This window comes from Danio rerio, chromosome 18 (genome assembly GCF_052040795.2).
Source record: "Danio rerio strain M-AB ecotype USA chromosome 18, GRCz13ab, whole genome shotgun sequence".
NCBI lineage: Eukaryota > Metazoa > Chordata > Actinopteri > Cypriniformes > Danionidae > Danio > Danio rerio.
This window is the reverse complement of record NC_141038.1, coordinates 3,050,243-3,065,000: the sequence shown is the minus strand read 5'-3', so window position 1 is coordinate 3,065,000 and position 14,758 is coordinate 3,050,243. Positions and strand designations below refer to the sequence as shown.

Here is a 14,758-nt window from a genome sequence, read left to right as displayed (position 1 = left end):
AAAAAAAGCTTATTTTGAAATTTTGCATTGTTATATAATTCTATATAATAATAAATAATAATAATAATAATAATAATAAATTAATATTCCAACAAGAATGCATTAATAATAATAATAATACAAAATTATTTATTCAACAATAATGCATTAATAATAATAATGATACAAAATTATTTATCCAACAATAATGCATTAATAATAATAATAATAATAATAATAATAATAATAATAATGATAATAAATTCTTGTTCCAACAATAATGCATTAATAATAATAATAATAATAACAATAATAACAATAATAAATTCTTATTCCAACAATAATGCATTAATAATAATAATAATAATAATAATAATAATAATAAATTCTTATTCCAACAATAATGGATTAATAATAATAATAATAATAATAATAATAACAATAATAACAATAATAACAATGGATTATTATTGTTATAATTATTGAGAATTAATTAAAGTTATAATTTGCTATTAATGTTATTATTATTATAATTAATTATTATTAGAATAATGATTTATTTTTATTATTGATGTATTATTATTGAAATACTAACAACAGTAATTTACTGTTATCATTATTATTTTTATATTATTATCACTATTTGGGAATTAATTGCAAAAAAACATATTTCCAACCAAAAACTGCATCAATTAAAACGAGAATTTTTATGTAACATGAATGAATAAATAAATGAATTAATGAATTAATTAATGAATAAATGAATGAATGAATGAATGAATGAATGAATGAATAAATGAATGAATGAATTCTGAGCTAATCTAGCAATTAAGCTTGTATTGCACTTTTACAACTTTGAGGGCGAAAAAACAGCATTTCTATTAACTTTAGTCAGTGGCAGGCTTAATTTTTTTCCTCCATTTTACATTAATATCTCAGAATTTTAACTTTATTTTGATTTTTGTGTCTCATTGGTGGCATCTCACAACTAACCTTTTTTTCTAAAAGATATAGACACATTTATGAGATACAAAACATTTCTGAAATACAAAATATATATATATATATATATATATATATATATATATATATATATATATACAAATTAAACATTTCTTTACAAGATGTAATAATAAAATAAACAACAAGGTCAACAAAAAGGGGAGATCTGGGAATTCCAGAGCATGTTTGGGGGAATTCAGAAACTTTCCCAACACCCTTTACAACCTGCTCTGGAATTCACCCAGAGTTTTCAGACTAACGGCAGATGATGAATACAGATAACAGAGATTAGATATTTATTTTCATCATTTGATTCACCTGGAAAGTTCCTCTTTCCAAATTTGGGAAATTGTAATTATAATCCATTCAGGAGGTTTTTGGTTGGGGAAAAAAATTGCTTTTTAAAACTGTACTGTTCTTTCTCATTTTCTACCTTATGTCTGAATATAGAAACTTCATGCAACAAAAGGAAGTGTGATGATTTTTTATTGATCATAATTATATTAACAATATTAATAATAATATAAATAAAATATTAATAATAATTAAAATCCTAACAATAGTAATAATATTTAAATAAACAACAGCAACAACAATAATAATGATAATATAAAAAAATAAAACATATGAACAACAACAACAACAATTATTATTATTATTATTATTATTATTATTATTATTATTATTATTAATTACTACTATTAATAGTAGAATTAATTATTATAAATTATTATTATAAACTAAAGATACTAACCTAATTAAGAAATATTAACGTTGAACGTTTTCATCATATGTCTTAAAATGCTTTGAGAAACAGAAAAGGCAGATCATAAACTGTTAAAATATAATACTTATTGAAATAAAAAGCCCATTTTGCTCATTTTATAATTATTTTAAGTAAGCCATATCACAATAATTATTTCATTTCAATAAATCATCCAGCATTATTTGAAAAATATTTTACCAGTAAATAAAATGCATACACACAAAATAATAAACTATAATAATAGTAATAATTGATTTTATATAAAGCCTTTAAAATGTAATTCTCAAAGCGCTTTACAATTAAAAGATGCAAGGATAGCAGAAAAACAGTTATCTAGAACAGTGGTCCTCAAACTTTTTATCACTGAGGATCGGTCAATGATGGACAGTTCTTGTCACGTGACTCGCGGTGCGCTCGCGGCATAAATCCGTCATTTAAGACTCCCACAGACATGGTGGACTCACATGAGTTGTTGACGAACGGGATGTGGATCTATTCCTTGGCAGCTTGAGGGTCCTTCACTGGGCATTTTCCCCTTTTAGCAAAGAAACTTTTCAAAGACGAATGTTTCTTACTCATTTGGCTGCTTTTGGGTTTAATTTGGCCGCTCAAGTGACCAATATGTAACAGAGAATACGGTCATTTTTCAAAATAAAAGTTTTTTTCAAATTAAAGATCATTCAGACTCAGATAATAAATAAAACGGAAATAATTAATGACTTTTTGTGCGGCCCGGAACCAATTGATCCACAGACTGATACCAGTTCACGGCCCGGTGGTTAAGGACCACTGATCTGGTTATACTAAATTTTATAACTATAAGCTAAACTATAATAAACTATATACTCTGCCATCAACAATCACCATCCAAAGTCACCTTTAAGTAAACCCTAATTAACCAACTTAATCTCCAGCATTGCAGTGTTGTTCATAGCATTTTCTACTCACTTTTCTCCGACTCTCTAAACGTGTACTGGCTGCTGGAAGAGCTTCCGAGATCCTCACTTCCTGCTTCCTCCGTCTTCTTAACAACAGGCTCCTCCTCAGTCTCCGCCTCCCGAGCATCGCCAAGGGTGATGATGTCCGAGTTGTCACTGGAGGAGCACAGAATCACATGCTCTTCTGCACCAGCCTCAGCCTGCGAGAGGACAGAGAAACTCTTCATTAAAGGAAATAAAACACTTCATTTAAGGTCCTGTGAAGTATTTGGAACGTGCATTCTTTTTTTCGATGTTTGAGGTCATCTCAACTGACACATGAAGAGAGGGCGGGGCATAGAGTAGCTCCTCCCCTTTAAAGAAAAAAACAGCCAATAGTGTTTTATTTAATCACCGCTTAGCCAGTGAGGGTGGATGAGCTCTAGTGCATCAACTGAAAGGCAATTAAGAAGAAGGGGCGGGGCATGTCAGATACTAGAGAACTTTTGATTGGTCAGAAGATTTGATAAGAAACTGAAGTATAAAGCAGGTCGCAAACCAAATGCGCCAAGACATTGCGCATACATGACAGCTGAAAGTATCGCAGACCAGATGCGCACATTAGCATGTTATTTACAATTAAACTATTTAGATGGCGTGGTAGAAATACGAACATGTCGCTGGACGCCGCGGACAGCCACTAACTTGTGGTGCTGGTGTGTGTATCCTGATAGAAACCTATGTTTACAATACTAAAATGCATGGCGCTGCGTGGCGCATCTGGGGTCCGTTCTTCGTACCTCGCTTAGATGATCTAAGACAGTGGTTCTCAAATTTTTTTCATTAAGTACCACCTCAGAAAAAAATTGTCTCTCCATGTACCACCAAAATGAGCAGTATTGAAATACAGTAGTGTAGTAGGCCCAGTAAAGCAGCTACAACTCTGCACAGTTAAAAAATGTGGCTATATATAGGCTATATGTCATATATGGCATACTATATACATCATTTTTGATAAATTTTGAAATATATGTAGCATGTACATGGCATATTGCATTCCTCCGCGTACCACTAGAAGGAAGCCCGCGTACCACTAGTGGTACACGTACCACAGTTTGAGAACCACTGATCTAAGATGATTTGGAAGATCTCCTTTGACTGATCTCTGGCTAATTTGGTTCTTCAAAAAAGTTCTCGAATCAGATTAAAATGTCTGGATGAACTGATCTGAGATCACTGTGTGTGTTGTGAAGGACAGATCTATCGATCCTCGAAATCATGATCAGCAATGCGACGATTGGCTGACGGCACAGCAGCGTAATGACATCATCTGATTAATATTCAATTATCCATTTGAACAAAACTACATAAAACAGGAAACGGTTTGTTAAATATGACACGCAATAACTTTACACGTTTGTTGTGGGCTGCATGCTTTACTCTTCATGTATTTAGCAATTTATTTAGTTTTACAGTTAGAGCAGATTTTCTTTATTATAGTAGTCATAGTTTTATAGTAGCCGGTTTCTTAATCGGTGTAAAGAATAACTGGATGTTTACAAAAGCATTTTGATATTGGTTAAGGCGTCTGCAACTTTTGTGAAGCATCAAATCACCGTCATATTAGTGCATGTGTTTAGACTGTGGGGGAAACCGGAGCACCCGGAGAAAACCTACGCCAACACTGGGAGAACATGCAACCTCTATACTGAAATGCCAACTGACCCAGCTTGGACTCAAAACAACGACCTTCTTGCTGTGAGGTGACAGTGCAAACCACTGAGCCACCATGAAAAAGGTGCATTAAAATCACATTACAGTAAAGGCTGCATTTACACTGCAGATCTTGATGGTCAACAGTGGCGTAGCGTAGCGGACGGGCCCGTCATCGCGATTTTCAATAATTGAAAGTCCGGCAACCGCAATAATCAAACTCTTGGGAACAACTGTGGTCGGAACCAAAGTTCACAGGTCTGTGTTCTCTGAACACCTCTCAAGCGGTGGACTACTTCATTCTGATTGCTTGCCGCCAATGTTGCCAACTTAGCGACTTTGTCACTAGATTTAGCGACTTTTCAGACCCCCCTAGCGACAAATCTAGCGACTTTTTTGTGTGTTATTGGAGATTTTTTTAGACTGTCATTTGTCCATACTGTACCGTCCCTACTCTTCTCAACGAGCTGCGTGTGATGCCGCCGGCCCCTCCCCCGCCTCACAGCACTGACAGGCGGCCCAGTCAGTCCTCGTACAGCAGCCTCTCCCACCTGCAGCCCGAGAGCAGATCACCCCTCTGCGTACCGACGACAAATGATTTAGCACAGGCAGTGTGAAGGTTTTTCCCTTGTACAGTCAAACCGATCTACTTCCGCTTTATTTTAACAATTTAATTGGACCGTTTATTCTTTTCTTGTTCACAATCACAGATATTTTAGTGACAGTTTCTGAACTTGTCTGAGTTTATTACATATGAGAGATTACTGCACATTCACTACACATCTATAATGACATACTGTATTCTAATTTAGTTAAATAAACATGCTTATATAAAGTGTAGTGCAATTATAAATACCCCTTTATTAACCACAGGCTGTTAAACAAACAGAAACGGTAGAACGTGATGACGTCAGTGATATGCAAATTGACGTATGACGTATTTCCCCCCTTCCCCCCCTTCATCAGGGGGCCCCGTCAGCGATGCCTGCAGGGGGGCCTCCGCATTTTGCGCTACGCCACTGATGGTCAATTCCGATTTTGTGACTGTATTTGATTTTTTTGATGACCTGCTTACATCATCTTTTAAAAGTGACTCGTGTGAGATCGTCTGCATTCATACAGCACACAGCAAAACGACCAGGAAAAAAAAAAAGAGTGGGCGCTGACTAACAGCTGATAATGAAAGAGTGCTCTTTTCTCTATTCCTTAATCTGTTCACAGCTTTTTTACTAGCTGCTTTACTATTAGTTTATGACAGAAAGGTTCTCATTTGTCCATCTACTTTTGATATATAGGCTTTTTTAAACCTTTAGGCATCTTAATGTAATGTCCATGGTGTGATTTATGCACGTGTACACAGTAAAACACAGTAATGCTACTGAACATCTCTTTGGAGATCTATAACAAATGATTTAACCGTACCTCTCTGACAGGTTCAGATGTGGCCTCCGCTCGCAGTGTGAGGTTGAGAGAAGGCTCTCCCAAACTCTCCTCAACCTGTGTGGCTGAAAACACATTCAATTATTTGTCTACAACATTTATTCATTTGATTTTATGTGCAGAAATAAACGGTTATCATACAGTAGCTGTGTTTCCATACAATAACGTGAATTGTCATCGAGGGCCGGTGTCCTGCAGATTTTAGCTCCAACTTGCCTCCACACGCCTGCATGAATGTGTCTAGAAAGAGCTTGATTAGCTAAACCAGGTCATACCTGTCAACATTGGTATGTGAAAATAAGGGATATGCCCGCCATAATAAGGGATTCCCCCCACCGCCTTTTAAAAATACCCCACATTACTAAATATGCTCATTTGGAGCTGTTTCATGTGTTGTGGCTGGAAGGGCATCCGCTGCATAAAAACTTGCTGGATAAGTTGGCGGTTCATTCCGCTGCGGCGACCCCGGATTAATAAAGGGACTAAGCCGACAAGAAAATGAATGAATGAATGAACTGAGCTGTTTCATAATAAATAATCAGTTAAATGGTCAGTAATATTTTATTATTATTATTATTTACAAAAGAAAAAATAAATAACATACATCAGCAGCAAATAAATTAGCAAACAGTTCAGCTTGTTAAAATTAATAGCTATAATGAAATAGAATCAAATCTCATTAGTCGTTTCTTCACTGTATAATTGACACATTCTGTTTATAGAGCGATGAATGAATGATTTATTTAGATTTTTTTCTATTGATTACATTAAAAATGCACACATGTAACTTTATAATGAACGCATTTGATTGCTTTCCTAACTGTTTATGCTCATTTGGGACGAAATTACTTGTGTTTGAAAAAAAACAACTTACCAAGATCGACATCTTTAGATATTAAAATTATTAATTATGTGTATATGTCTGTTAATCACGAGTACAGAATCCGTTTGGGAAACAGCGTCTGTTTATCAATATGGAGCGCGTCAGCTGACAGTCATGCGCCTCTATATGACTGTTTAGATCAGGGGTGCTCAACCCTGTTCCTGGAGATCTACCTTCCTGGAGAGTTCAGCTCCAGCCCTAATCAAACACACCTGAAACAACTAATTAGGATCTGAACGGCACTTGATAATTACAGGCAGGTGTGTTTGTTATGGGTTGAAACTGAAATCTGCAGGAAGGTAGATCTCCAGGAGCAGGGTTGGTCACCCCTGGTTTAGATGATTGCAAATGAACGGGAGACGACACTTGAAATGAAAAGGAAGGGAATCGCGCCGTTTTTATGTTTATTTCAAAGTGTTTTCCTGCCTAAACAAAGCGAAAGCACAGAACAGACTCACATTTAAGAGCAAGGGGCGGCCCCTAGTGGTTCGGCGGTATGGATTGCATGTAGGGAGGCTCGACTCTTAAATGTTTATTTGCCACCCTTCAGAGAAAGACAGAAAATACGGGAGACACATGGGAAAACACCGTTACGGGATGATAGCGGGATATAACTGTAAAATACGGGAGAATCCCGGGAAAAACAGGAGGGTTGACAGGTATGACCCAGGTGTGTCTAATGGGGTTGGAACTAAGCTTTGCAGGACACCGGCCCTCCAGGACCGAGTTTGGACACCCCTGGCATAAAACATTTGTAAATAAAGCAGCATTTTCATCCAAAGAGTGAAGGTGAACAAAATCCTCACTTCCTGAGAAACTGGAGCAAATATCAGACAGAGAAATGTAGTTTAGTGCATCGGGAAAAGCCACTATGGTGTTTTTTTTATTCTCTAATAAATGAGTTGTGCCTAGGAAGTCAAGGACGAAACACCATGAATGCAATGCGGTGGCTTTTGGAGGTGTGAGATGCTCTTTGGGAGCACAGACAGATGCTCAAGACAGTCCTGGAAGGAATAACAATAGAATAATAATAATACTGAAGCACTGTGATGACAGACTTTAGCTGAGGGCTTTAGGAAATGAGCAAAACAACATTTCAGATGTTTTACAATGTGCTAGAAACTTTGCAAGCACTTTTATATGTGATCATCCTCTGTTCAAACTCAATCTCTTTACTGATGCGCATGCTGGAGTTTATTCAGTACATGTGTTTCCATCACATACACAGAAGAATATCCAAATAGTTTTGTGTATATTAATTAAAGATGACACAAATGGTGACATCCCTACCATCGGGAACATGTGAAGGCAGGCTAACCACTCCATCCTCACACTCGCCAGCATTATCCGGCCCCAGTGTCTCAATATCCGATCCCTATAACACAAACACACACAAAGACAGCAAGGTTATTATACCCTGAAGCAATAGTTCAGCCAAAAAAAATTTAATTATCCAATAAAAAGCATTCATTAACACACGGTATTAAATTCAATGGGGTATACGCCGAGCTAGTGTGTTTCCCATACTGATAATGTTATTAGAAGTTTTTTTCATCTTATACGTTTCTTTTTACAGCATCGATGTGGTAATGTAATTCAAATACATTCAGTTAAACAGACTTCGGCATTCATTTAGTTGTTCTAGCGTAAAACGAGACAAAAAGCAGTTTACTCGCACGTGCCTGTCAGAATCGGCAGGCTAGCGCAGAAGCTCTATTGAAAATACTGGGGTAAAATAAATACTCATATTATAAAGACATGGCGGGGGAAATGTCATTTAATGCAGTGCTTCTTGTACGATCTGAGACCCACTTTATATCGAGTTTCACATTTTGCATTGGCATACAGTTCACCGGAAACGATTAACCCAGGTCACTGGCAAATTAAAAGTCCTGTTAGCATGCTTCGGCATATACTCTGCAAACAGTTAACAGTTTTTTTTTTTACAGAAAACTGTTAAACAGAGCATCTACTGCGTGAGAATGAGAGATAATGGATCTACTTTCACTTTCGCTCTTGGATAGGGAAACCTTTACGCACAGACATCAATTAGTCTATAAATAATTAATTGCGTTTGTTAAGCGCAAATATTCGTTTCAAAACTATTTCTAAATTCAGTTCTAATTTCCAGCAAACGAATAAATGAACAATAATAATGAAGTGTGCTCAAAAACCTGAGTTATATCCTAAAACACATGCTGTGCCCCATATGGTCTAAAACCTGACAGGTGGGCAAATCTAAGCTTGTTTTTAATAAAACTAATATAAATATGGATATAATAAATAATACTGCTAATAATAATAACATTATACAAAAGCAAATTGTTATGAATGAACTGAAAAAGCCTCCTGAGATGAAGAAGACATAAAGCAGTGATTTTTCATATTTATGTAGGCTGGAAAATAATATGTTTGTAATATTTTAATCCTTTATATTTATATTCTATATCTATTCTTATTATATCCTATATATATCCTTAATATTTACATTTTTTCATATGTAAAGATATTTGCCTATTGCTCTCTTGTGTGTATTAAGCAGTGTGTAAGTGAGGCGCAACTCTGCGCTGGAGTTTAGACCGGGTTAGTTTTGGTCTAATGAAAAATCTATTATAGTTTCTCAAAATAGCGACACGCCAGCCGTACGCCTCAGAACGCCTTCCTTTTTACACCAGAACACCTATGGGCGCACATATGAGCGCTAATGCATTTGCTATTTAAACAGCGTAGCGCAACGCCTCAAAACGACTCTTGCGCCAAGCTTAAACTACCAAACAAGTATTGCGCCGCGCCTTGCGCCACATTGCGCCGGGTGTATTTTGTGCAGCCCAAGTTTCAAGTATATTCCAAATTCTTTGCTCAAATAAAAAAAAATCATCCAAAGTGCATCTGTACTGAGAGTACAGGTCAACCTAAACAGAAGTGAATGATCCGTACAATGAAACCCTAATCACCTCATTACTAATGACGGTCCATCCGCAGGACGACTCCGTGTCACTGGAGCTTTCAGACATCTCTCAGCCAGCTAGAAAACAAGAGTAAACAACAGAATGATGGACTGTTATTTTCAGAAGGAAATAAACACATGTGCAAATCACGCAATGCAAATTCAGCACACTTTCGGCTCTCATCTGTTGCTATCTTCAGCAATGCAATGACATCTACCTGAATGCTACAATATGGGATGGAAATGTCAGGTTGACCCTGTCACTGGTAAATGATTATTCTGTGTTTGCAGAAGCCATGCGAATAGAAGTCTTCATAAACAACAAGCGTTAGAGATAATAACAATTGAGGTAAAGTTGGTTTTATATTCACACATTCGTTCAGTGACAACTCCCTATATTGTTTACCATGCAACGTCAAATATTTGGTCTGAAATTGTATGCAAGTATGACTATAAAGCAATATTATCACTATTTAATTGACTGTGAGCAATGGTGTAGTTTGTTAGTCATTGGCTGCTAATATAATTTCGCTATTTACAATTGGCAAAGAATGCTTTTCTGAAATTATATTATTGAGAAAGTCTGAATATGTGAATATAAAACCAACTTTAACCTCAATACACTAACAACTATTATGTTTTTATATTAATTCTTCATGCAAAATGCATTTAAACCCATATGCCATTTTGAGTTCACTGAATCTCAGAAGCTGCATGTAAATTTAGAAAAAAATGTGAGGGCATCTAATTTAGAGTTTCTTTAAAAGACCACAGTCCTGAATCAAAACTATCATCTGGTACTTTCATTGGTTTGTTTTTCAGGAAGTGACAACAAAAATAACCCACTCTGGTTTGTCGGATCGTCTAAAAAAATCAGAAGAACACGGTCATTGCACATATCTTACAACATCCACTTAACACACAAACCTAATAAGTGCAAAAGCATCTGAATTAACACATTGAGATGCATTATTTTTAAAGAAAGTTATTGTTTTGTTTGTGTATGTTTATAACAGTCTGTTATAACCCGATATACAGAGCAAATCTGGTATGCATGATGCAGAAAACTGTTTATGACTCCATGAAGTGTGATAATATGTGCTATCCCCTGCAGACTAATACATGGCAACATTACGTCACAGTTTAAATCCTATTTTAGGCTAATAAAACCTTAGCAAGAGACTCCAAAATGTAAAATTAAGACTTGTTATTTTAATATCCACCCGAATATCGCGCCCAAACTTAACATTTGATTCCTCATGTAAGCTTTAACGCTGGAGTTTAGAGATGAACGTAAAAAAACTGACTATAAATAACTAAATACACAACAATATGAATGAATCCATCGGTCCTGCTTCCGCTTTATTCTGACTTTAAACTGCACAAAAAGCTTCGTTTGCAGTCCTTACCTGTATTAAAAGTAAACTGCAGCGGGAAAAAGGAAGAAGGCAAATGTCCTCTGTGCAAATCTAGCATTAAACGTCACGCCTCTCCAACAGAGCCAAAACATCAACATCACACCGTACGAATAACAACACGGCGGCGGCTGCAATATGGGCGATGTATGGAAGTTGTAGTTTTATACGTGCTTGCCACACTAACGTTCTTGGACTCTAAAAACTACATTTCCCTTTGACTCCCTTTTAGCGGGGTCACGCGTCCTGTGAGTGACTCGGAATTTGTAAACTATCTTTGTATGCGTGGTTGCTAACAAAGTTTAATCGGTTTAATAACGATTCCTAAGGTTAAATATGATTTCCGAACAAATCTAGGCGGTCGAAAGTTGATATGTTAGTTTTTTGGACTTTAATTTGTGCGCACGCGCTGTAACCAGTCATTACCATAGAGACGTAACTACAACACAAGCGGCGTTTAAAGAAGTCAGCTCTCGCCGTAAAACTGGTAAGCTGCATTTACTTCCTCATATTTATTTATTTTTCACTATTTTTTATATTACACATGAGGTGGAAGAAAACATCAGTATATGCTAAATAAATAACGTTAATGCATCTAAAATGATGAATATTAAAATTAACTGATAGAAATATAATATCAAATTGTTAAGGCAAGGCAAGTTTATTTATATAGCACATTTCATACACAGTGGCAATTCAAAGTGCTTTATATAGAAAAGAAACAAGTAAAATAAAAATAAAAACAAATAATAAAAATGGTTTAAAAAAATAAAAACAGGTAAAATGTGATATAAAAGAATGAAGAAGAAGAGGAAAACATAATAGTGCAATCTGTCGGACGCGGCACAGTAACAGGTGTGTTTTCAGTCTTGATTTGAATGTGCCTAATGTTGGAGCACATCTGATCATTTCTGGAAGCTGATTCCAGCAGCGGGGGGCGTAGTGGCTGAAAGCTGATTCACCCTGCTTTGACTGAACCCTTGGAACTTCTAGTAAGAGTTAAAAACAACATTGATCTATAATAGATAGATAGATGGATGGATGGACGGACGGATGAATGGATGGACGGCTAGATGGATGCAAAGATGGATATATAGATAGACAGACAGATTGATAGATTGATGAACGGATGCATGGACGGATGGCTAGACACATAAATGGATATATGGATATATAAATAGATGGATAAATAGATGGATACATAGACAGAGAGATTGATAGATGGATACACAGACAGATGGATGGATGGATGGATACATAAATAGATGGATACACAGACGGACTAACGGATAGATAGACAGATAGATAGATAGATAGATAGATAGATAGACAGATAGATAGATAGATAGATAGATAGATAGATAGATAGATAGATAGATAGATAGATAGATAGATAGATAGATAGATAGATAGATAGATAGATAGATAGATTGATTGATTAATAGATGGATACATAAACAGATGGATGGATGGATGGATGGATGGATGGATGGATAGATTAATATACTAGATAGATAGATAGATAGATAGATAGATAGATAGATAGATAGATAGATAGATAGATAGATATATAGATAGATAGATAGATAGATAGATAGATAGATAGATAGATGGATGGATGGATGGATGGATGGATGGATGGATGGATGGATGGATGGATGGATGGATGGATAGATAGATAGATAGATAGATAGATAGATAGATAGATTGATTGATTGATTGATTGATTGATTGATTGATTGATTGATTGATTGATTGATTGATTGATTGATTGATTGATTGATTGATTGATTGATTGATTGATTGATTGATTGATTGATTGATTGATTGATTAATTGATTGATTGATTGATTAATAGATGGATACATAAACAGATGGATGGATGGATGGATAGATTAATATACTAGATAGATAGATAGATAGATAGATAGATAGATAGATAGATAGATAGATAGATAGATAGATAGATAGATAGATAGATAGATAGATAGATAGATAGATAGATAGATAGATAGATTGATTGATTAATAGATGGATACATAAACAGATGGATGGATGGATGGATGGATGGATGGATAGATTAATATACTAGATAGATAGATAGATAGATAGATAGATAGATAGATAGATAGATAGATAGATAGATAGATAGATAGATAGATAGATAGATAGATAGATAGATAGATAGATAGATAGATAGATTGATTGATTGATTGATTGATTGATTGATTGATTGATTGATTGATTGATTGATTGATTGATTGATTGATTGATTGATTAATTGATTGATTGATTGATTAATAGATGGATACATAAACAGATGGATGGATGGATGGATGGATAGATTAATATACTAGATAGATAGATAGATAGATAGATAGATAGATAGATAGATAGATAGATAGATAGATAGATAGATAGATAGATAGATAGATAGATAGATAGATAGATAGATAGATAGATAGATAGATAGATAGATAGATGTAAAAAAAATTTGAGTAAAAAGTAAATAAAAATAAAAATAAAATAATAAAAAAGGATTAAACATTAATCCATTGTGATTTAAATAAATAAATATTTATTTAACAAATATTGTATTAAAATAACTTGGAATTTAAATGACTAAATCAAGTAAATAAGTAGGGCATTTAACAAAATCTTATTTATTTTTAAGTACAATTTCTCTAAGTAGAACTAGTTTGTACTTATAGAAGAAATAAAAAATAAAATTATATAAAAAGTTAGGGTAATTAGGCAAGTCATTGCATAACAGTGATTTGTTTTGTAGTCAATCAGAAAGCAAACATTGCTTAAGGGGGCTAATAATATTGACCTGAAATGGTTTTAAAAATCTAAAAACTGATTTTATTCCAATAAATAAAACAAATAAGACTTTCTCCAGAAGAAAAAATATTATAGGAAATACTGTGAAAAATTTCTAAATAAATTCACAGGAGGGCTGTAATTTTGACCTGTATTTCTTCTAGCCTGCAATCACAATGTCGAACTCTGCGCATCAGCCACCATGTGCGAATCCTGGAAACCCAGTTTTCTCCTGCACACTGAGAGCAGGATCTCAGGAGTCAGATGGAGATCCAGCACTGTCCAGACCTCACAGCCTGATGTTTAAAACTACATCCAGTGATTACGGCGCTCGACCCGCGACGCTGGAATCCTCACCCTGTTCCTATCACCCCATCTCCCAGACCTTCTCGCAGCACCTGGGACTGTGCGGGATGTATCAGGATAACTCATTTAACACCAGCCTTGACCACAGTCATCTCTACATCCCCAATTACAAAGCTCTGTTTAAAGGACAGTGACCAAAACACACCTGCAGGGCTCATTTGAGTATATCTACACTGGGAAAAACTAATGAATTAACTCTTGTATGCTGTTGGTTGTTTTCATTCACTCTTAATTGGTCCACTTCTTTCTCTGTTTCAGCAACTGGAATGACTTTTTGTGGTAAATCTTATTTTGACATGAACATATTTTGGGAAAATGCTTTGAAAATTGTCAAACGCTCAACAATACACTGTAGGTAAATTTTCTGCCCTTTCGTTATGTTGATGGCTGTTTTTGTCCCATTATAATCACGTTTTTGATTGCATAGCCTTGGCAGCGAGTAATTCTTGATTGTTGGGAAGAGCTACAACTTGTAATTTTTACCGTACAAATTATTACCACATACTG

General features: G+C 35.1%; 1 protein-coding gene and 1 long non-coding RNA gene across 12 annotated transcripts in view; one reads left to right on the top strand and one right to left on the bottom strand.

The window, feature by feature from the left end:
- ccpg1 (cell cycle progression 1) overlaps window positions 1–11,177 on the bottom strand; it is a 29,042-nt gene extending 17,865 nt beyond the window's left edge. For all 11 annotated transcript variants that reach the window (XR_015514126.1, XR_015514128.1, XR_015514127.1 and 8 more), the window contains 5 exon segments: window positions 11,057–11,177; window positions 9,655–9,725; window positions 7,991–8,075; window positions 5,800–5,882; window positions 2,696–2,885 (listed from right to left, as the gene is read on the bottom strand). Coding sequence is in view for 4 of the 11 variants with exons in the window: in NM_001351662.2 (NP_001338591.2) it covers window positions 2,696–2,885; window positions 5,800–5,882; window positions 7,991–8,075; window positions 9,655–9,714 (418 nt within the window). In the remaining 7 variants the exon portion in view is untranslated.
- Window positions 11,178–11,310: 133 nt separating this feature from the next.
- LOC141378787 (uncharacterized) lies at window positions 11,311–14,454 on the top strand. The gene is made up of 2 exons (XR_015514642.1): window positions 11,311–11,549; window positions 14,050–14,454. It is a non-coding gene; the product is annotated as an uncharacterized LOC141378787 (long non-coding RNA).
- The last annotated feature ends 304 nt before the right edge of the window (window positions 14,455–14,758 follow it).